Source organism: Rosa rugosa, chromosome 4 (assembly GCF_958449725.1).
Source record: "Rosa rugosa chromosome 4, drRosRugo1.1, whole genome shotgun sequence".
Classification (NCBI taxonomy): Eukaryota; Viridiplantae; Streptophyta; class Magnoliopsida; order Rosales; family Rosaceae; genus Rosa; species Rosa rugosa.
Window position 1 is genome coordinate 45914590 of NC_084823.1, and position 23944 is coordinate 45938533.

Consider the following 23944-nt stretch of genomic DNA (forward strand, 5'->3'; position numbering starts at 1 on the left):
ACTACATTGTTTATCTGCAAGAAGCAGAAATTGAAATAGATTGTGCAGAGGACAATGATCCAACTACATTTAACCAGGCCATTGAAAGTAGTGAATCTCATCAATGGCAGCTAGCAATGGAAGCAGAAATTAATTCCATGAGTCAAAATGCAGTTTGGGAATTAGTTGAACCTGACCCAAATCAGAAACCTATAGGTTGTAAATGGGTTTTCAAAACCAAAAGAGATGCAAATGGCAATGTAGAGAGACATAAAGCAAGATTAGTTGCCAAGGGTTTTACACAGAAGGAGGGCATTGACTTTACTGAGACTTTTTCTCCAGTTTCTACAAAAGACTCATTTAGAATAATCATGGCTTTAGTTGCTCACTTTGATATGGAGCTACACCAAATGGATGTTAAGACAGCCTTTTTGAATGGTGAACTAGATGAAGTGATTTATATGAAGCAGCCAGAAGGTTTTGTGCAAGCTGGAAGTGAAAACTTAGTATGCAGGTTAAGAAAATCAATTTATGGCCTTAAACAAGCTTCTAGACAGTGGTACAAGAAATTTGATTCTGTGATTTCTACTTTTGGATTTACAGAGAATCTTGTTGATGAGTGTGTTTACTTGAAGACAGTTGGGAACAATTTTATTTTCCTAGTACTTTATGTTGATGATATACTTTTGGCTAGCAGTAACATTAAACTGCTTAAAGACACCAAGAGCTTTCTGTCAAAGAATTTTGACATGAAAGACTTAGGAGAAGCATCCTATGTACTAGGCATTGAGATTAAAAGAGATAGAGCACAGAGACTACTTGGTTTGTCTCAACAGAATTATATTACCAAAGTTCTGAAGAGATTTGGTATGGAGAAGTGTGCAACTGGAGAAGTCCCCATGTCCAAAGGAGATAAACTAACCAAGAAGCAAAGTTCCAAAAGTGATGTTGTGAAAGAAAATATGGAGTCAAAGCCTTATGCTAGACTTGTAGGAAGTCTCATGTATGCACAAGTCTGCACTAGGCCAGACTTGTCTTTTGCAGTAGGGATTTTATCAAGATTTCAGTCTAATCCAAGCCATGAACATTGGGTAGCTGGGAAGAAAGTGTTGAGATACCTGCAGAAAACTAAAAGTCACATGCTAGTTTATAGGCAAGTGGAGGATCTGAAACTCGTTGGATTTTCAGATTCTGATTTCGCAGGGAACTATCCAGACTCCAAGAAGTCAACTTGTGGATATGTGTACATGCTAGCAGGAGGTGCAGTTGCTTGGAAAACCATGAAGCAAACTCTAGTTTCAACCTCCACCATGCAGGCTGAATTTATTGCAGTATATGAAACTGTGTGTGAAGGACTTTGGATCAGGAATTTCTTGATGCAGACCAAAGTGTTAAGTCACATTGTAGCAGACACACTTGTGATTTATTGCGATAATGAAGCTGCAGTTTTCTTTAGCAAGAACAGTAAAAGATCAAATAATTCTAAGCATATTGATTTAAAGTATTACAGTGTTAGAGAAAGGGTTAAGCATGGTGAGATAGCTGTTTTGAGCATTGACACGAATTCACAGCTAGCAGACCCCTTCACCAAGGCATTGTCAGTAGCAGCATTCCAGAAGCATACAGCCAACATTGGAGTTTTAGCTAGTCTAGATGCTTAGGTTCAGTAGAGAGTTAATCCAGTTGGAGCAATTTAAATTTCTAAGGTTTTTGAGTTCTTGTATTTTTTTAGTTGTGGTCTTTTGACTTTATTTATCACAACTTGTTTGTAATGACAGATTTTATTATTATCAATAAACTTTTGAGGTATTTCCAGTTATGATTTTGCTGCAGCTTTATTGTTTTATTTTGGAAATTATCATCTTGTTTTGAATATCATACTTGCTATCAGATGGCTTAAATCATGTGAAGCATGATGTTAAGGTTCAAGCAATATTTTTAAGCCATCAGTGTTCAGTGAATTTGCTTGAGTTTCTGGTTTTAGAAACATAAAGTAGGACCTAATATATGTTTACTTGTTGATACACATTAACATATATTGTATCACTTCTGGTTGAACATATGTGGATTGAAGAAGCTTGTGTTAGTGGTTTTGAAACTCTGCATTTTTGTTAAAATGTATACTGTTTCTTGCTCTGCATAAGTAACTGTGATCTGACCATGTTGAAATGGATTTTCGATTTGAGTTTGTTATCTGGCGCGCACTTCAGTAAGTTAAGTAGGTTTTGATGTTCTCTGGTGCAAATCATCGAGCATGATATGTGTGAGTCCAAGGGGGAGATTGTAAGATCAAATATGGACATAACACATATCATCATAAAGTAATTGATGATTAGCTTAATATCAATCCTAGTTTAACATGGATACAAATAGTAAATCAATACTAGTAACTTAATGAATAGTGTATCAATTCATTAAGGATAGTAATCCATTGCTTAGTCGACAAGAAAGGCTACAAGTTGTGATACATTAGGAATCTAAGAGTGAAACCTAAACCGACAAGGAATGCTTTAATGGGAAGCTTCTTGAGGTTTAAGTCTCATATATATACAGATGAATTGGTCCCTGATTACTACCACGACTATTGCATATTGTTCTGTCCATTGAGAAGCAAGTTGGTAAGTAACAGAAGACTATATTCAGTGATCGAGTTAAGCAGTTGCATAAGATGGAATCCATGACTGTTATTGCTGAAGGTAAGCCTTAAACCTATTATGATTGTTGTGCATATGTTGTGAGCATGTAACTATGGTTTTACAGTTATAAGTTAACAGAAAGCAAGGATCTGTCTAAAATTCTATATTCAATAATGTTACAGCAGGTAAAGAAGAAATACAGTGGCCTCTGGGTAAAAGATCAATGAATAAATGACATCATATAGCTCTACAACAAATCCAAGTATCAAAGAGACAAAAAGAATGAAATAAATATACAGATCAAGAACTAGCTAGTCTTGATCGATCACTCGCAATCCAGTAGCTGAACTAGCCTAATTTAGAGTTCCGGAGTAGTAGTTCAACTCTCACTTGCATTGTAAACTTTTGACAGTCTTTGTGGACAAATCAAAAGCTATGGTGCAGTCCATATTGGCAGACTTCTTCTTCTTCATTATGAGCATCAATTCAACCTTTCCGGTCAATTTGGCTTGGCTGGTTAGCGTCAACACCCCGCTGTTCAATTCAGTACTGAGATTGCTACTGCTTGGTAATCCATCGGTACTCAAACTCATGGTGACATCAATCTTTTTGGTGGAACGCATCCCGGCCTTGCTTTTTGGAATAGCAACTTGCCCCAAAGGAACACCTTGGTACATGAATGTTGCAATGCTTGCATCAAACTTATAGGGACCCCAATTTGTGTTCTTGACCCTGATTTGGGTCGTGAAGCTTGTGTTGAACAAAGGTGTTGCAGGGACGGAGGTGAGCTCTTGGACACTGAAGGCTCCCAATCTCACTTTAGGTGTTTTCACTTTCATCACTGTAAGACCAAATACGGTCATGACTATGATTTGGAACACAATGAAAATACCAATATATGTAAACAATTTGATCCTCTTCTGGCGTTTGAGCTCTTCCTCAGATTGGAAGGTGGGCAATTTTTCATCTTTTCTGGTAGCAACACCTTTGACTGATGCCAAGGCCTGTTTGATCTTCTCAGCCATTTTTGATGATTACCTGGAAAGGTTTGAAATAGGATGTGTACGTTCTTTTCTGTTTGGCTCTCTAAAGTACAAGATGAATCAATGAATTGATGATATTTACTTGCTTTTGGGAATGTTGGCTTCAGCTTTCTGGTATATATAGTGTTGAGGTTTTTGGACATCGAGATAATGGGTACATATATGTAAGCTTCCGGGAAATGCTGATATGTAGCCTAACGCGCACAGTTTAGAGTTTTTGACGTATAGTCTTCTAGAGGGTCCAATAAGTTGTATGAGGATCTTAAGTTTAGGCTCTTGCTGTAAGATTAAGTCTTTAGGCCCCATTGGTTACAAAATGAAAACGGATAAAATAGGAATAGAAGGTAGGACTTTTCAAGACTTCAAGATATCTTTTGCTTCTGTTCTAAGGGAAAGTCATAATGCCGTGATAGATTTCTACTAATTCGATCTATACTATGTAGTTTTCTCACCTGAGATTAGTATCTAGGAATGGTCAATGCATGCGTGATCGTATATTATATTATAGCCGTATACTTTAATATTGCGATCAGCACATAGTAGTTTTCTGTTATTCTATACTTCTTATTGGCATCATGCATTAATATTCAAAGGTCAGTAGACTATACTATAATAAATCCCACACCACATTGCTACGTCTCATTTAGGAGTCATCATTCATCTAGAAGTTGATAATTCCCACATCTGGACGCGTTTGGTGTCTGCAATAAAATACTTAACCTCATATCATCATATTTTCCAGGAACTCCATTCCCCTTAATAACTTATTGAACTTGTCCAAATCCAAACACTATATATACACAAACTAGTACTCTTCTATTCCATCATCACCATAAACAGATCTTCACTTCCTAGTTTCGTATTTTCATACATCCTACAAAAACAAACCCACAAAAGCAGAGAAAGGCAGAGAGATTTTCTTTCCAGTTATATTAAGAGATGGCTGAGAACATCAACCAGGCTTATCCTTTGGCACCAGCAAATGGTTACACAAGAAGTGACAGAGAATCTTTGGTCTCTGAAGATGAACTCAAACGCAGGAAGAGAATCAAATTGTTTACCTATATTGGTATTTTCGTTGTTTTTCAGATCATTGTCATGACCGTGTTTGGTCTCACTGTGATGAAAGTCAAGACCCCAAAGGTGAGGTTGGGCGAAATCAGCATCACAAACTTTAACTCAGCAGCTGCAACTCCTTCATTTGACACAACCTTCAACACCCAAATCAGGGTCAAGAACACCAACTGGGGTCCTTACAAATTTGATGCGGGCACTGTAACATTCACGTACCAAGGCACGCCTGTCGGGACAGTAATGGTACCTAAGAGCAAAGCTGGAATGCGCTCTACCAAGAAAATCAACGTCGAAGTGAGTTTAAACACTGATGCATTGCCAAGCAGTTCAACTCTTAGCAGTGAATTGAACAGTGGGGTGTTGACGCTGACTAGCCAAGCCAAATTGACTGGAAAGGTGGAATTGATGCTCATAATGAAGAAGAAGAAGTCTGCCAATATGGACTGCACCATAGCTTTAGATTTGTCCACAAAGACTATCAAAAGTTTACAGTGCAAGTGATCAGACTAGTTCTTGAAATTGTTATTTCCATTTCTGTTTACTACTTTTTTTGTCCTAGGATTTGTTGTATAGCTATAAAATGATATTTATTTTATTTTTTTAACCACTGAGGCCAGCATTGTTCTTTCTTCTTTATTTTATACATACAATTGAATGTAGAACAAGATGAGGGCAAGAATACATATGTTATATTAAGTCCCGGCTTGCGTCATACTCTACATTTCTCTAGTTATACAATACCTTATAGATAGAGTGCCTGTGCAATAAAGTGACGATACTTTTTCATCTTTATATCCATCTAGAAGTCAAGAATCTCCTTTAGGCGTGTTTGTATCTCCATGGAAAAAAAAATATAAAATGGTCCCCTACCTCTTTGTTTCCATGAAGAACTCACCTATTATTCCTTTCTGATAACACTACTATAAATAGGCATTACTAACATTACCACAAATGCACAACTCCTAAACTTCGTAATCCATCTTTGAGTGCAAGCAAACCCAAAAAGGGAGAGAAAATGGCTGAGAAGCACAATCATACGCAACAAGCACTGGTTCAAGGGCACCCGAGAAATGGTGAAGATCACTCGACCACTTTCCAATTCCAGGATGAGATCAAGCGTGAGAAGAGAATGAAATTGTACAAATATATTGGTATTTTCATTGTGTTTCAGATTATAATTTTGACTGTGTTTGGTCTCATGGTGATGAAAGTTAAGACCCCTAAGGTGAGATTGGGCGCCATCAACATTCAAAGTCTCAACTCCGTCCCTGCAACACCTTCTTTTGATGCAAGCTTCACCACCCAAATTAGGGTTAAGAACCCGAACTGGGGCCCCTTTAAGTTTGATGCAAGCACTGCAACTTTTTCGTACCAAGGCGTGCCTGTGGGGCAAGTTGTGATTCCGAAGAGCAAGGCTAGAATGCGTTCGACCAAGAAGATTGGTGTCACGGTGAGTTTGAATTCCAAAGCATTGCCAAGCAGTTCTGATCTTGGCAGTGAATTGAAGAGTGGGGTGTTGACGTTGAGTAGCCAAGCCAAGTTGTCTGGAAAGGTGGAAATTATGGCGGTGACCAAGAAAAATAAGTCCGCCCAAATGGACTGCGCTATTGTGTTTGACTTGTCTAGAAAGGCAATTCAAGCTCTGCAGTGCAAATGATATCAGAAACAAGCCAATAAGCAGTTATTACTGCGCTTTAGATTTGACAATGATCAAAACTAGCTAGTTGGATCTTGATTTGTTTTATTGCGTTATTCCTTTTTCTATGTATGATACCTGAATGTAAATTTGTTGTGTACCTACAATGTTCTTTGTTATTTTACTCTATTTCGCAATTTGGTTCAAGAGGTATTTCTCTCCACAATTTGGTTTAACTTGTTTTATAAAGGTTATTACACATGATGGATGAAGTGTTACAAAACTTGTTCAACTTGTTCCACAATAACTAAGTTACAAAAATTCAATTCATTTATTTTTGAGATACACATCACAATCACCACAACAATTATGAGCAATGGCTACGGAAGGCATAGCCACGGTCGCAGTGTTTGTGCGAAAGAGTTTCAGTCAACGCAATTCGATCACTGTATGAATGAATCTATGGGAAATGCATGCCACATTTATTGCTCCCTTATTTACAAGCGTGACTTTTCTATAAAATATTGCTTCAGTCCGCTATTTTTGCATTGGTCTTGGTAAGTGTCTCTCTCTCTCTCTCTCTCTCCTTCTCCAAAAACCAGATCTCCTTTCAAAAAAATAAAAAACCAGATCTCTGACCCCACCGCGACTCTCACAATCCCCTCCGTTTCCAACCATCACTGATGGCCTCTCCTTCTATCTTTTTCATGTTATCTGCACTTTCCTTCACACTTGGATCTGATCAATTTTATAACTGTTATATTTTCTCTGTCTTATTGCGATTTCTTTGATTTGGCTGTAAATTTGAAAACCCGCTGTATCTTTTGTTTGTGTGGTAGAAATTTCTTTTCCCTTTTGTGAGTTTTGATTATGAATTGAGTTTTTGGGTTTTGATCTTGATTTTTATTATTGATGCTTCCAGGTCGTATTGTTTGGCTGTTAAAACCCGCTGCCAACCTCATCTCTCAGGTATAGTTTATGGGTTTGAGTTTTTATTGATTTGAGATGGACTTTGAATTGGGTTTGCCTGAGGAGACCAATCTTGTATCTTTCTTAGTACTGCTAATCTCTACTAACACTACTGCATCTAACAATACTGAATAGTTGCATGAAGTACCACTTCAAAGGAGCTTTCTGTTAGAGTTATTTGATCAGAATCCCATTTTACGTGATGGAATTTTCTGTTGTACTGTACTGTATATGAATATCTCTTTAAAGGTAGTCACATGTTTCTCCTTTTTTATCTTGTTCCTGCAGTTTGCTTCAACAAGGAATGAAACAAATAATAGTAAATTCAGAAACCCTGAAGCTAAAGCATTAAAGAAGGTGGAGGATAAGACCAAAGTTGCCAGGGTATACTAAATTTCCTATCCAAGATTAATTGTTCCGTTGTTATCTTATAGATAGTATGTAATTCATGCTGTAGTGCTAAAAATGGTTATTTGATGATTATTTAGGCATTGAAGGAAAGTGTTCTCCATCAAATAAGTGAGGCAAAGCCATTGGCTTTGATCATTGATTGGAGTTCACTCCTGTCTAACAAAAACAAGAAAACAGTGCTATATTTCTTTGTATTTACAGCTGAGTCAACTGACTAATTTTTGTGCTAGCTGATTTACTTTGCAACTTGGATAATTACTGCTTACTCATTTCCTTTGCAATTTGGGCTTTTGAATATTTTTGTATGTTTTATTAATTGTAGGCAGATACTATACTAGATTTCCCAACTTTCTTGCTTCGTAGCTCAATAGAAGACAGTTGATTGAGCCTTCAAACATTTAATACCAATTGCAGGTGCTTGCCAGCAAAGGGTGAAGAGTCTGGTGAATGCGAAAGATATTCCAAATATTATCGTTCGCCTTGTCCGGTTGAATGGGTCAGTATTTCTTAGCTTATTTCTTCTACAATTATTTGTCTTCCAATAAAATCTGCTTGGAAGTTTAATTTCTTCTGTTAAACTTTTTCATGAATGTATTAAATTGTTGGTACTTTACTCATATGTAGATTGTCATTGCATATACTGCAATATGACTTTGTCCTTATTGCATAATCTGAATTTTAACTTGCAGCATAGCCTTGGCAAAGTTTGCACCAGAATCACAGGGCACACTGAATTTTAAGTTTGGAACTTCTTCTGGAGCTGTATCTTAGCCTTGAGAACTTTCTAGTTAGAAACTTGTATGTGATAACAGTACTATTGGGTTGGAGTGGGTTATGTAATGCTGTACTGGGTTTGATTTATAGTACTCGTAGCGAAATTACTGTAAATCATTGATACAATGAATGATCATTAATTTTATTTTTATCTTTTCTGGGCATTGTCAATTCAATTCCCTGCAAAGCAGGTTAAAATCCAATGGAGATTTGTTAAATTATCATAATAAATTATTAATAGAACAAAAATTGGTAAATTACTAAATTAGGTTTGAATGAAGATGAGATGTCACGGATGCATATAATAGTCGTGGATAAAAGGACAATAGAATATTGTAAGGTTGTCACGAACACAGAGGTAGGTCCCTCCAAGAGTCAAACTAAATAGAGCCACATACCGATTTATATGTGACATATGGGCCTAAAGCAACTGCTCCACAGAGCACTGACATGAAAAACAGTGGCTGCACCGTTGCTTTGCTCCATAGATACAGATAACCGTAGCCTTTGACCCCCATACCCACGAATCATGCATGTGGCCATTGTTCAGAATTGTAGTGGTGAATACAGAGTGGCAATTTGGTTCACTACTTTACATGCATCGATCAAACCAGCTAATTTTAGAGCTTCTTCAAAAGCGTCTTCAGTGAGTTTCACCTCTGGTACTTGGATGTTGCAACACTTCTCAAAGTCGCGCATAAGAACAATCACAAAATAACAGTGTTGGGAGGATACAGATGAGAGTCTGGAGTTGGAGAAGACGATCTTTTGTTAAGCGTTTGGCGTTTGTTCTTCTGCTCTTCCTTTTTTTTTTTTTTTTTTTCTTTTAGCGTTTGTTTTTTTTTCTCGTTCTTGTTCTCTGCTATTCCTCTTCTTCTTCTTTTTTTTTTTTTTTTTTTTTTCTTTTAATCATGTACAGTCTTTTTAGTGTTTGTTCTTTGAGTTGTCCACGGTGCGACGATCGGCTGCTGATGATTCCTCCTTGTGTGCTGGATTTCCGCCGGACGAGTTTCGTAGTTGAGAGGACAAGGATGACGGTCGTTGAGGTAGGTTCTCTCCTCCAATTATCGATAATTGTGGTGGATTTCGATCTGCACCTGTAAATGCTGCCAGCAGTGGTGTACTTGATTGAGTCTCCTGGCAAGGTTTTTCTGCTCGGGCATGAGGTCTGCGATAGCAGGGTCATGGTGGATCTTGACGTAGCTGGGCTTCCTGATATCAATCTCACAACTGGACTGAAGACTGATATCAATCCTGAAATTTTAATTTTTCAAGAAGAATGTGCTATGAGGAGAGAAGCAGCTGAGGTGGTGGAGGGTGAAAGTCCTTCCTCTAGCTACCTCTACCTCGAGTACCATTTAATTTTAGTTTTGGTCGCATAAACTTGGGACTGTGTTGATTTTTTTTAGTTTGCTTCGGAGTATTAGGTTCGTGTTTGTGAGCTTATCTTCAAACGCTGGGTGTACGTGCTAGGTAGCTAGCTTGTTCTACTTTAGAATATGTTAAATTGGTTTACTGTGTTAACGTCTCTTTCTGACAAGTGACAACCCTTTTTTTTTTAATAAAACATCATCATAGAGATTTTCATTGATAAAAGGTCAGGCCAGAGTAGCCATTACATACCCTCCCGCTGCCATCTATAGACAGACAGAGAGTTGTGAAGGTAACACGGTGGTACATAGGATAAGTCTACTCATTCGACATGTCTTGCTCACTTATTCAAAGCAAGCCTATTCAACTATGAAACAGTTAGCATAGTAATAGGCTAAATTTAAAAAAACTAAAATTTCTCTTTGCCCTTGAAGCTAGGGCTAGGAGGCTTGCCCGAGTAGAGCATGCTCAATACCTCCTCAACAGGTACCTTCTTGGATTTCGGTGGATTCTTGTTCCTGGACCCAAGAGGGCGGTCTCTCTTCTTTTTGGTAGCTGCTTGTTCAGTTTGAGTGCCCTCCTTTGGCATCGCTACTTCGGCAGGCACAAGCATGCCTCCTGGTGCTTCTATCAATCCCAACGACTTGGCAGTAAAACGCATAGCAGGGATCTTTATCTTTTTGAGAGGCATGCAAGTATCTCCCTTCCTTTCAAGTTCAGCATTCAGCAGGAAATTTAGTTTCTTTGGAGAAGCAAAGGGTGAAGAAGGTCTACCTCGCTTTAACGATTCCTGTGACTCATGCACTCGGGGCAGAACTTGTGCTTCGTCAAAAGGGACCAGCACAAGTGCCTTATCACTTACTCCAGAATTTTTTAGCTGTGCACTGTGAAGAATCACCGGCTTCTGCTGTTTTGGGACATCCTTGGTGCCAAAGAGATTGCGAGCCAGTGGTGGCAAAATCGGGGTTTGGATGCCCTTGAAACGAAAAGTCCCATTGTGAAACATGCCATTTGCAACACTCTGAAAAGGGTTTGGCAGATCCAGTTTTTTTCCTTCTTTCATTTGGTCATCCTGCAGCAGGTCAGACTGGGTTGCCATCCGACATGTACCCTTAGCGCTTGCTAAACTTCATTAATAGAGGACCTCTTTTGATTAAAAAAAAAAAAAAGATAGTATTTCACATTATTTAGATTAAAAATATGAAATGCCATGTCATTTTCCACATCATTTGGTGCTATGTTGATATCATTCAAACAACAAATCCAGACCACTGAACGTTTGTAAATCTAAAGGCTCACAACATGTGTAAAAAAATTGTGTAAAATAGGCTCCCATGATCCGGACCCTTAAATACCTATTTCTAATTAAAAGTTAGATCAATGGACCTAACATATCTTTCTTTTTTGATATCTTTCTAATTCAATAAATCTATGGGTGGTTCTAGTTGAACCTCCTAGTTTGCTCTTTGGACCTCCCATCCCAATTTTTTTCAACAAACTTCCTATTTGTCCTTGTTTGTATTTTACTTTTTTTTTATACCTCCTACTATGATACATGCAGTTCCTTTGAACATCAATTTTTTTTATCTTTGTCCAGTAAGGAACTATATACATAGAAAGGAGAGGAGGATTAATATATGACCACACTACCAACTTTAAAGTCTAAACTCTATACATGGCATGACGGGCTATCGACAGTTTCGTCAAAAGGGATAAATACAAGCATATAGTAGAGTATTTAATTGAGAACTACAAGTGCAATTGTGTTGGAGTACAAAAGAAGGGCCAAGCTGGAGGCTACGTTCTCAACCCAAAAACCCACAAAAATTTCTAGGTTCTTGCATAATTCAAAACCACCTGCATATCTCAAGTGATGTAATATGCTCTTTACTCGTTCTTCTTTTCCTCTTTAATTTCTCATGGCTATGGAGTTATGAAGTGCATCACAAATTTTGAATAAAAAAAAATAAAAACTCTATGATTCATATTTGTCAATTGGCTAAAAACAATTGAGAAGGAAGAGAGTATTTTTAGAATAATGACTCTTGCGTATCAATGGTATTCCTTCTATATATTCAGTTTTTTTCCTTTTTTAATTATAATAGAGGGTTAAAATAGGGATTAAATTTTAAGAAAAATTTAGAGAGGTTCAAAGAGCAAATTGGGAGGTTTTTGAATAGAACCACCCTAAATCTATATTACAAAATGGAGCTTCGACTTCACCAGTACACCATGAGAAAACAAAGATAGCTACCAAACGGGCAAAAAAGCCCATAATTAACCTGCTAATCAATATGCATATGAGCGATAGTGACTGTCTTAGTAGATAAATCAAAATCGGGTTCACAGTCCATTACAGCATACTTGGATTTCTTCAATATATACATCAAATAGAGATGTCCGTGCAATTGAACCCCACTCCTCAGATATATCACCCCTCTGTTCAATTCACTTCTGAGATCCGAACTGTGACTTTGCAATGCATCGGAATTCAATCTCACCTCGACATTGATCTTCTTGGTCGAACGCATTTTAACCTTGCCGCTTGGAATAACAGCTTCCCCAATAGGAACAATAATTTTAGAATTTTTAGTATCGTGGTAAAAAAATTGAACTATGCCTGAACCAAACTTAAAAGGACCCCAATTTATGTTCTTGATCCAGATTTCGGTTGTGAAGCTCATGTTGAATGAAGGTGTTGCAGGGTTATAGTTGAGGGTTTGGACGTCGATTTTGTTCAACAGGGCCCTGGGCACGTGAGCTTGCATGACGGTGAGAGCAAGTACGGTGATGACTATGGTCTGAAACGCAACGAAGATTGCAATATAGATAAACAATTTCATTCTCTTCTTGCGTTGTAGCTCATCTCTGGATACAAAAGACTCTCCATCAATTCGCTCGTAACCATCAAATGGGGTTAAAGGATAAGTCATCTCATGGTCGGACTTCTCAGCCATCTCCTCTCTCTCTGAGATATGTGAAAAGGAAATCTCTCGGCTTCGATTCTAATGCCTTTGTGGGTTGTAATCTCTAGCTAGGATAAATGAAACAAGGAGGTGAAGAGCTTGTAGTTTCTGGCAATGATGAAATATGACTAGAAGTGTACGTGTTAAATATATGGTGTTTGGAGTTGAAAATTCCAATAGAAGTTATACATGTTGAATGGACCCAAAAAACAAAAGTTATACATGTGGACTATTTCTCTCTCTTTTTTTTGTCAAAATGTTGACTAATTATTTGGGCAGTAATTTTTATTCAAGAGCCAAACAAGATTTCTATTTAATATAAGGAATGATTCTAGATGATGGTTACTGTGTTGAGGACTTTTAGCTAGTTTCCCTCTTCCTTCATTAGCCAAAAAAGGGAAGAAAAAAAAAAGAAGTTTCCCCCTTCATTTGCCGAAGGTTTGACTTAAAAGATTTGTAATTAATTAAAATGAAATTTGATTAATTGTAAGTAATTCTAGACTAATTAAAGTGAGTGATTGCTTATTTTGAGAAAACCACTCCTAAACTTAGGTTTCATGAGTAGTGCGGCGGCGCCTCATGGTTTTGACTAGCACTAGGGCGCTGCAACGCCGTTCTTCCAAACAGGGGAGGACGAGACTTCGATCTCGAACGAGATGGTGGTGATTTGGTCAGAAACGAGTCTGGTTTAGATCTTTTGGGGCTGAGCTTGAGGTCGACGGCTATGGTCAGCATCAGGCTTGCGAAGGCTGTTGTTTTCCTGCGGAGGAGGTGTTTTCAGTTGGAGCGGGTCAGCGTCTTTGTGTGGAGGAGGCATGCGACTCTGATCTTCGATTCGGCGGTGCTTGTGTTGTAGCCGAGGTGTCTCCTTATCCAGTTTGGACCTAAGGCGGGGTCTTTTCCAACTGTCTTGATGGTGGAAGGCAACTGGAGGCCGCTGGAGGGGTGAGGGGTAGGAGCTGCCCCTCTGAGGCTATGTTTGTTACGTGGGACTATTATCCCCCACCTTATTTCCTATAATAGTCTAGGACTCTTCTAACTTGGGATATGCTATGTTAATACCTGACCCATGTTTGGTACTACTTAGGACTAAAGAGCAAAATAGTCAAAATAGTCATATCCCATGTTTGTTTGTGTATTAGACTAAAAGTTGGTAATTTATAGAAACATGAACGATTTTCTGAGTTTGTGAGAAGAAAAGAAAATTGGAAGGTGAAAGCTGAAGACAAATCCTAATCTCAATTAAATTTAAAATTGGTAGCATTATAATCATATTCCAAAAGTCGATCATCGGCACAACTAGCAGTACACTCAGACAATTAAATTCACATCTAGCTCATGAACAAACGCAATTTGTCCAAACCCAAACCCCAAATCAAAACTTTAGTCTAAAACCCAGAATACACATTATAAAACCCAACGTTAAGAACCAAAACCCATATCCCATAATGCCCTCCCAACACTGTATCAACCCCGGAACACCTTAAAAATCAAAACTTTAGCTGAAAAATTAAAACATTAGCTGAAAAATTATAACTTTGAAATTAAAAAAGGGACCAAATTCTTACCCACACTTGTAGCAGAGATGGGCAAATCCACCAGATCGCAAAGGCCAGCCATTCTTCCATTCATGCGTATTGCTCGAAGAGCAAATTGCAAAGGCCAGCCATTCTTCCATTCCCACACGAAACATTCATGCAAATCTTGGTCGCCATTGCCCCAAATTCAACCCCTAAAACCAAACCAAAAACCCACAATCAAAATCCAAATTCCTAAAACCCCTTTTCACAAATTAAACCCAAGACATTGAAACATACAACAATCAATTATTTAACAAACCCAATTACCCAGTCTTGAAATTGATCAATTCTTAGCAAATCAAGCTACCCAGACACCAATTGTTACAACCCATAAATAATTGTTAATAGAAAATCAATCCATTGTCTTTAATTTAACAAATTACAATAGATACATGAGAAGAGAAGAAGAAGCTAGACGGGGTTGAAGGGAAGAGGGAATCAGAATCAAAGCAAAAGGAGCATCAGAGAGACAAGAAATTGAACCTGGAAGAGTAGTTCAAGCAGGATGAAGCGCGATGGAGAGTGGAGAGACGAGGCTTCGCGCGAAAGAGAGGGAGAGATGAGGCTTCGCGCGAAAGAGAGGAGAGACTAATGAGCGTTGTTGAAGCCCTGCCTTCCACAGTCCCATGAGTTTTGGGGGGTCAATGTAAGAAGGTCGGGAGCTGATGCGGGGACTCTATAATCTCATTTAATTGAGTCCTCATGTGTGCCAAACGTGGGATGAGTCTTATTTCATTACATAAGTTACTCCAATCCAATCCAGTCCCACGTAACAAACATAGCCTGAGGGTTCAGATCTGGCCGACTTGGGTGGTGGAGATGAGGGGTTGGAATTGGGGCCTTGCATTAGCCTTTCTGGGCTGCAGCGATGCAGTATGGTGGGATGGGCCTATAGCTAGCCCAAATTCCTTCCCCCCCCCCCCCCTCCACTTGGGTTGGGTTTGATCTAGGCCCTTTGGGGAGTGGCATATCCTGCTCTTAGCCCTATGTAGTTTCTAGGTCGGAGCTGCTTGCTGACTTGATGAGTAGAGATGTACACTAGGAGGGTCTTAGGCGTCAAGACAGTTGCTTGGATTTAGAGTTGTATAGGAGTAGGGGGTTTTTTTTTACCTTTTCCGCATTTTACTTCCTTGCATTTTCCTTTTAGATTTTATGTTTTTGGAGGTTCCGTTTTTTCAGAATTTAGTTTTTTAATAATTGAGCATTGATCTGGCCCTCTTTCAAAAAAAAAAAAAAAAAAATTGAGCTTTGATATGTAATATGAGGTTTTTCGGATCCCTCTAGGTTAACCAAAAGAGGTTGTATAATTTATATCAATAGAAATGTCTTCCGTTGCCCTAAAAAAAAAAAAAAAAAAGTAAGTGATTGCTTCCTCTAATCAAGCAATCAGCTTGGCCTCTGTCTCCGTGTGTGATTATGTGATAAGTAACATAGAATTTGTTCTGTTACCTTTGGTTGAGTGATTTTCAAGCTATTTATTATGTACCTTCTACTTTTATTTTCATGATTAAATATAATTTTTTCTCCCCAGCATCAAAATTACAAAGCGAATGAAATAAGGATTAATCAAACATGCTAATTCCATTTAGAAATCAACTCAAACTAATTCAATAGTTCTAATGAACGTCATGTTTTAACCACCACATGTGGTCAAGTTGGTAAGAGTATTCAGGTGTGGTACCCCTACATCCGGGTTCAAATCTTGCCAACATTGATCGGAGTTAAATCCCAATATATTTTTGGATGTCAAAATGGAGGAAACGTTCTGACATAACCTTCCTCCTCCCGACATAGATTAGTCTATAGACCTAAAAAATTGTTGAAGATATCATGTGATCTCAATTAAAAAAAAAAACTTTTTTTTTTTTTTGCACCAATCAAACTAGTCCCAAGACTTGAGCATGATAATGAAGAATCAAGACCCCAAGAACGATAGAGCTGCGTCATCATAGGTATATGAAAGTCATGTTTTGTACAACAATGGGTTAGATTGGACGCATCTATTGACTTATAATTGGAACCAAGTACCACACACAAATGTCATGGTTAATTATTATTATTTTGGTAAAACTCTATACTCTTTTAATATCAACATTTTGCACATGGTATGTGTAGGCCTGTTAATGCCTGATCAGATGGCATCAAATGAAAGTAATTTTATGTTTGAGAAAATTTAAGTACTTAGCCAATAGGTAAAACTACACATAGTTCCACAATAAATACAAAATGAGGTCACATACGAAAAAAGAAACCAAGAATCAACAAATTCAAGAACTAGTCTTGATCTGTTTAATAGCAAATCTACATCCTAAACACATTCACTTGCATTAATTATAAAGTTTTGATCTTCTTTGTAGACAGATCGAAACTCTTGTTTTTCTTCATTATGAACATCAATTCAACTTTTCATCTCAATCGAACTTGGCCGGTTAGCGCTAACACCCCACTGTTCAATTCAATTCCAAGAGTAGAACTGTTTCACAATGAATTGCTATTCAAAATCACCTCGACGGTGATCTCCTTGGTAGAACGCATTCCAGCCTTGCTCTTCGAAATAACAACTTGCCTGATAGTCACACCTGGATACAGGAATGTGGCTGTACCTGCATTAGACTTGTATGGACCCCAATTGTGTTCTTGAGACCAAATCTCACAACGAAGCAGAGAACGTTGTGCGTGGATCTTCTATTGTGCGTGGATCTTCTATTATTGTGAAGTTTAATTACTCTACTCACCAAATCTCTCTAGAATAATGGAAACCCAAGTAGCAGGGCATTGACTATTCCCACATATTAAACTGATGGAAGAATAAGTCGAAGTATAGAACAATAAAAAGCTATACACAAGCTAAAAGAATCCTCATGGAACTGATTCAATCCTCTAGAGGACTGGAACTTAGTCCGAACTGTGCGTGTTACATTTCAGCATTTCCGGGAAGCTCACCTTCTGCCTATACCTGTATCGAAATCGTCCAAAGCTACATTCCCACAGACAACTACATATCACATCATACTACACTTCCTAAACAGGGATCAGAGAAATACACTTTATTTCAAAGCTAGCTTTCCAGCTAATTGATATAATTAAGGGATAACAGCCCAATGCTTTGAAAGCCTTTTTTTTTTTTTTTGGGGGGTAAAAGATCGTGGATAGGAGAGGAAAAAGCCTCCTTATATCGCACCATTTTATTAATCAAAGAAGAAGAATGAAAGAGGGGGACCAAAACCAATACCTCCTAGAAAAAACAAACAACTAATGTCACTATTTTATTAAAACGAAATTGAGGCAGACCTCTAATGTCACTATTACAATTCGATACTATAAAAGGTGGAGGATCATTCCACCACACCAAATTAGAACAAGACGTACCATGATTTGTCAAAGCATCAGCTATTTTATTTCCTTAATTCCAAAAAAATATGAGAAGCTCTAAAGTTCATCTGAGAGATTTGGTATAAGCAATTCAACCAACGAAGTCGGAGAGACCAAGGGACAAGAGAATGTGTACGGATATAATCAATTACTAGAGATGAATCAACCTCCAACCAAATATGTTTCCAATCTCGAACCTAAGCAAGCTCAATGGCCTTTATGACAGCCATTATCTCCATTGCAATCGAACTAGGAATCTCAAGATTTGAGGCAAAAGCTCCAAGAAATTGACCTTTATAATCCCGAAAAGAAAAAGTTAATTTTGCGAACAAGGAGAGAGACACCTGATTCAAAATTCCACCCTTGATCAAGGATCTCTACCTCGGCAGTTTGATTGTGTTTCAGACCATAGTGATATCTATACTCGGACTCACCATCATGAAAATCAAGATCCAATTGGGCTACATCTACGGCCAAACTCTCAATGTTGTCCCTGCAACACCTTCATTCGACATGAGCTTCGCAACCCAAATCCGGGTCAGGAACAAGAACTGGGGAGATTACAAGTATGAGACTGGCGATGCTATATTCATGTACGAAGGTGTCCCTGTTGGACAAGTTCTGGCCCCCCGGGGAAAAGTTGGCATGCGATTGATGAAAAAGATTGATGCAATAGTGCGTGCGAGCTCCGGCTTTGTACTGGTGAACACAATGCTACGGACTGAATCGAACAGTGGGGTTTTGATGCTGACTAGCACGGCCAAGTTGAACGGGAAAGTGAAATTGATGTGGATCATGCAGAAGCACAAGACAAGAAATGGAGTGCTCTATGGTGTTTAGTTTGGCCATAAAGACTGTCCAAAATTTGAAATGCGAGGGAAAAACAGAGCATCGGTCTGTTTTGCTTCCAATTTTAATTACTTTTACATTTTAAAATTTCTTTTATTGTTAGTCTTTTTACAATTTCTGTTGGCATAAAATGTATTATAGTTCTAACAACATTATATCATTTTATTTAGGGTTTATTTAGGGGAGTGAAATCTACACTCCCTATTTTAGAATCCACACTCCTTATTTCTTTTTTTTTGGTTGATATTTTAATAAAACACAAAACTTAAGTTACTAAAGACAAAATTTAAGTTACTAAAAAAGAAAACATGGAGTGTGGATTGTAAAATGAGGAGTGCGAATTTCAATCCCCTTTCTTTATTGCGAATTTTCATATCCTTTGCAAAAGACGGTCTCAGTCCTAATTTCCCTAAGGAACAGGCTTTGTAAAATGAGCGAGAGGCCTTAGAAGCAACCAATGAGGATTTTGGTGATTGCAGCATCACCTAGGGCGCCATCACCATGATGGACGTCATCCATGACGTTATGGATATGGACTGTGTGCCAGCCCTAGGCTAGTGGTGGACGGCGGCGGAGCCGTAGGCAGCGGCAACGGTCATACTTAGTCCAGGAATCAATATTTGATTCGTGCTTCGTTTCGCTCGGAAGAATGGATGTCCATGTGAAGTCTTTATTAGACAGATCATCATATCATGACTAGGATGACCTATCCTGTCTTGACAAAGCCAATATGTGTCTAAATCCAAGAGATCTTCTCTCATAACTTTATTGGATTTTGTAGCTCGAATAGTGGTGACATAAAATCCACTAGAGAGACACATAAACTTCTCTAAGATGCGCCTTTGTTCGCAATCATTAGAGGCATTGCAAAGGAACTCATTTCCGTTCTCTACATGCGTTTCTGCATGGAATCCGTTGGCTATTCATAGGTGCGATTTGCCCTAGGAGCGTAGAGAGTTTCTGTGATAGTAATCAAGGTGCCATTTGGCAATGGGAACTTGGGCTATTCCACATCCTTGAATTAATACTGATGGCCCAGCCATTGTAGTCACAAAGTCATATGCTCAAAATCAAAATGGAGTCATGAAAAGAACTCAAAATTTTATTCATAAGCCAACGGAGTACATCATTGTCTCTTAACCATTAAGAGAATCTAATCCAAATGCTAGCTAATGCAAAACAAAAGTAGTCGTTTGACTTCTTTCGGTAACTCCAAAATAAATATGATCAGGTGGGTAGAGAGATGTCGGTGGAGCAAAGCTCGCTTAAGTACCACTTATCTCAAAACCTTCCTAGACATCATACTTACTTTGGATGAGCTTACTTTGAAGAGAAACTAAACCAATGGCATTTAGTACAATATATGGCAATTGTCTATTACATCTCTTGGAAAATAAAGACTTAATAACAGAATTGGCGATCTATTGATCCCAGCCAGATTTGAAGTCTTCAACCCTTCACTCTAGATCATCTTCTTGATCTTCTTGTTCCATATAGTGAGCTTCTCTTGCTTCACAATATGCTTTGTAGGCGATGACAATTTCTTCACGAGCTCTACAAATGCTTGCCCAATGATCGAATACTCCACATCGAGAACATACATCTCTTTACTCAGACTCCTTTGATTGAGGTGCTTTTAAAGCGTCATAAGGATGGCTCTTAGTGTTGGTGGCGCCACCAACATGATCCGAGACAAAAATGAAAATGACAGCAGATTCATTTAAACCAATTAACGTTAGTTTAATTAAAGAATGATAGCATCTTAACAATTAAACCAAATTTGGTTTAATTAAAGAAGACGGAGCTGCAAGCCTGCAAGTATGGCTTAATTAAGCCATTAGCCCATCATCTTAATTAAGCCATCAATTAAACCCACGTGCAATCAGCAGCCCAATTCAATTATGCTCCACCATTGACTACATGACACATGGCAGCCCAATCTCCTCCTTCCTCTTTTGAAGACCACGACCCTATAAGAATGAGAGCTCTCACCCTACTGTATTGAACACAGCGCCGCACACCACCCCATTTATCATTTCTTCCCATTTCTCTCACCCATCACCTCACACTCTCTCCTCTTCCCTTCTTCATTTTTAATTTCAATCTTTTAGGATTGGACACTCAAGGCTTCAAGGGAATCATCATCAAGAGCACACATCCATTTTTGGGTAGTTGAGTGAAGAAATTACTTGGTTCATACTAGCCCATAGCTAGAAGTGACTAAGCTAACTCTCCTTTCTCTTCCTTCTGATCCCTTTCATAATTTTTCTATGCTTTTAGTGATATATTTGATAATAGGTTGTGAGTAGTTCAATTTGGGAGTTAGGGTTGTGAAGCCCTAACTTATCTTGTATAAATGTTGACGCTTTAATTTTAATAAATGCAATTTCCATTGTGTATGCTTTGAATCCGAATTCATTGGTCCTTAGAAGCATGTAACTAGGCTTTGTCACCCTTTGAAATTATGTTGTGGGCAATTGTGATAAATAGATTGATAAATTGACAACTTATTAGTCTTGTTGCATCTTAAGTGTGGTTACCATTAGCTACCTTAATTGTAGCTAAGCTTGCTTGGGTCTCTATTATCTTGCTCTCTAGGCCTCTAATTTTGGATATTGCGGCCTTAACCGGCGTAGTGCCCAAATTAGAGAGTTGATTATGGCCCTAATCGGCATAATCGATATACTATATACGAGATTTAAAACATATAGGAAATGTATGCATTTGTCAAATTGGCATCGATATTTGCAAGATAGTTAGTGTGAATCACCCGACACTCCCATGTTTCCATTAATTTGAAATGCTAATTTCTATTTCTTGTTTGATAATTAGTTATTTAGTTTACTTTTCGGTTGCGTTTAATTCAATTAATTCCCGATTCAAAACTCCCGAACAAAATTCTACTTTTCATTGTGCATAACTCATTTGGGCCACAAGTTAGTGACTTTGATTAGGCTTAGTGTAAGCTAAGCCGAGCATTGTCGAGGCTTGGTGCCTTGTGAATATTTTCTTTTATTTTTATTTTATATTTTTCTTGTGTGCTTTTAGTATCCTACCGCCAATTACCTTGGTTAGGTCCAACATTTAGTCCCCGAGGTACGATAATCAAGGTCCAAATACTTCCATTACTTGACACGATTCGTACGCTTGCGAGAGTTTATGCATCAAGTCAGGCAGCCTAAAACCCCGAATTGAGATGTGCAGAGAAAAGAATAGCTTGACCTCTATGTTGCGCGACCCAAGCCACCACCTCAGCCCCCAAGAAGCCAGGAGGGACTGAAACCCTAACACACCCCCTAGGCACCAGATTCAGGCCCACCATTGATGCCATTGGCGGTGCAACCTACAATGCATCCTTTTCCTTCACGAACAACATGTCACAACCTTCCACTGCATGCTCAAAGAGTCCACAGTCCTTGCATATACCACAATCCGCCTTATTATTTTTGTAGACGATAGTCACGCCCACCTCCACCTTTGTCGAGAAAGATAAGGCAGAAGAACCTGAACCGTCGACGAGTATCCATCTCCAAACGGATCCTCTGCTCTTCCTCCCTCTTTTAGCAAGACTCTATACTTGTTTCATAGCTTGATTTGTACAGACTTCTTTATGCAAGACTCTATACTCGTTTCATATCTTGAATCAGTTGAATGGCCCAAATGGTAAAGAGTAATAATGACCGTTGGACATGGTATGTTTAGGCCTGTTAATGCTTCAGTCCATCATCAATGCCATGAAAGAGAATAATTGTAGTTGGAGAAACTTTTAGAGTGTGTTTGGATGAGGGAAAAAATGATGGAAATTAATTGAAAGCCAAGATTTCAAGTACAAGTCCACAACATGTCATAAACAAAAGAAAGAAAGAAAAAAATTAATAAATTCAAGAGCAAGTCTTTCTTCTGTGGCAAATCTACATCCTAAAGATGATGCAATTCATGTCTGCACACACACTTCACTTGCATTGTAAAGTTTTGACCGCCTTTGATGCCAAATTAAAAGCTATGGTGTAGTCCATGGAAGCATTCTTGTTTTTCGTCATTATGAGCATCAATTCAACTTTTCCTTTCAGTTGAACTTGGCTGGTTAGCGTTAACACCCCACTGTTCAATTCACTTCCAAGAGTAGAACTGTTTGGCAAACATTGCTATTCAAAACCACTTCGACGTTGATCTTCTTGGTAGAACGCATACCAGCCTTGCTCTTTAGAATAGTAACTTGTCCCACAGGCACACCTTGGTACATGAATTTAGAATAGTAACTTGTCCCACAGGCACACCTTGGTACATGAATATGGTAGTCCCTACATCTAACTTGTATGGACCCCAATTCGTGTTCTTATTCTGATTTGGGTTGTGAAGCTTGTGTCGAACGATGGTGTTGCGGGGACAGAGTTGAGACTTTAGATGTTGATATCCCCCAACCTGGCCTTGGGGGTCTGGACCAAATATTGTCATGACTATGATCTGAAACACAATGAGGATACCAATATAGGTAAACAACTTAATTCTCTTCCTGCCTTTGAGCTCATCTTCGGATACCAAAGACTCTCCATCACTTCTTGCGTAATCATTTGCTAGGGCTATAGGATAAGCATGGTTGTTCTTCTCAGCCATCTCTCTCTTTCTTTTTCCTGAAGTAATTGAAAAGAAGAAAATCTCTCTGCCTCTTCTCTGCTTTGTGGGTTTGTTTGAAGAAAGAAACTTTGAAGTGAAGAGTCCTATTGGTTTGTTGTGAACTGGTGATGATGAAATGGAAGCGCAATAGTGGTGTTATATGTATTGTTTGGAGTTTGGACAATTTCAGCAAGTTATGCGGGAGAATGAACTTTCCTGGAATATGTGAGTTGGACTGATTAGGGAAGGAATTTTTTTCAGAAGCCAAGCGCATCCAAGGATGGGAACTGTTACCAGGGGCGGATGTAAGTGGTGGGCTATATGGGCTCAAGCCTAGACAGTTTTTTGGGTAAAAAACGACCAAGTATATATAGATTTTATCCAGAGCGAAGCCTCGCTTTGAAATTTCAGAGCGAGGTTAGGGTTTAGGGTCACTTTTTGGTCTCATATCCACATTTTTAGGTACTAATGTATAGATCATCTATGAAAAATTTCAGCCAAATTGATGATCTTTAAGGTATCTAACTCACTTAAACCAGTGGACGAACTGAATCTGTCCAACTTAAACCGTACTAGCTTTAAGACAGTTATCAATGCCTTAACGACCATCAATTTGGTTGAAATTTTGTAGAGATGATCTATGTGTATATAGCTAAAAACTGAACGGTCG

At 38.4% G+C, this 23944-nt stretch overlaps 4 protein-coding genes and 1 long non-coding RNA gene across 5 annotated transcripts; 3 read left to right on the top strand and 2 right to left on the bottom strand.

The window, feature by feature from the left end:
* Nucleotides 1-2763: 2763 nt before the first annotated feature.
* LOC133707069 (late embryogenesis abundant protein At1g64065-like) lies at nt 2764-3914 on the bottom strand. Its single transcript, XM_062132604.1, has one exon. The coding sequence runs from the start codon at nt 3638-3640 to the stop codon at nt 3002-3004; it is 639 nt and encodes a 212-aa protein (XP_061988588.1). The 5' UTR covers nt 3641-3914; the 3' UTR covers nt 2764-3001.
* Nucleotides 3915-4419: 505 nt separating this feature from the next.
* LOC133707070 (uncharacterized) lies at nt 4420-5336 on the top strand. Its single transcript, XM_062132605.1, has one exon. The coding sequence runs from the start codon at nt 4598-4600 to the stop codon at nt 5231-5233; it is 636 nt and encodes a 211-aa protein (XP_061988589.1). The 5' UTR covers nt 4420-4597; the 3' UTR covers nt 5234-5336.
* Nucleotides 5337-5489: 153 nt separating this feature from the next.
* On the top strand, nt 5490-6586 carry LOC133707068 (late embryogenesis abundant protein At1g64065-like). Its single transcript, XM_062132603.1, has one exon. The coding sequence runs from the start codon at nt 5748-5750 to the stop codon at nt 6387-6389; it is 642 nt and encodes a 213-aa protein (XP_061988587.1). The 5' UTR covers nt 5490-5747; the 3' UTR covers nt 6390-6586.
* A 351-nt stretch (nt 6587-6937) lies between these two features.
* On the top strand, nt 6938-8671 carry LOC133706573 (uncharacterized). Its single transcript, XR_009844609.1, has 4 exons — nt 6938-7337; nt 7626-7721; nt 8163-8244; nt 8438-8671. It is a non-coding gene; the product is annotated as an uncharacterized LOC133706573 (long non-coding RNA).
* Nucleotides 8672-12178: 3507 nt separating this feature from the next.
* On the bottom strand, nt 12179-12850 carry LOC133744898 (late embryogenesis abundant protein At1g64065-like). The gene has a single exon (XM_062172925.1). It carries the CDS (start codon nt 12848-12850, stop codon nt 12179-12181), a length of 672 nt encoding a protein of 223 aa, XP_062028909.1.
* Nucleotides 12851-23944: the final 11094 nt, after the last annotated feature.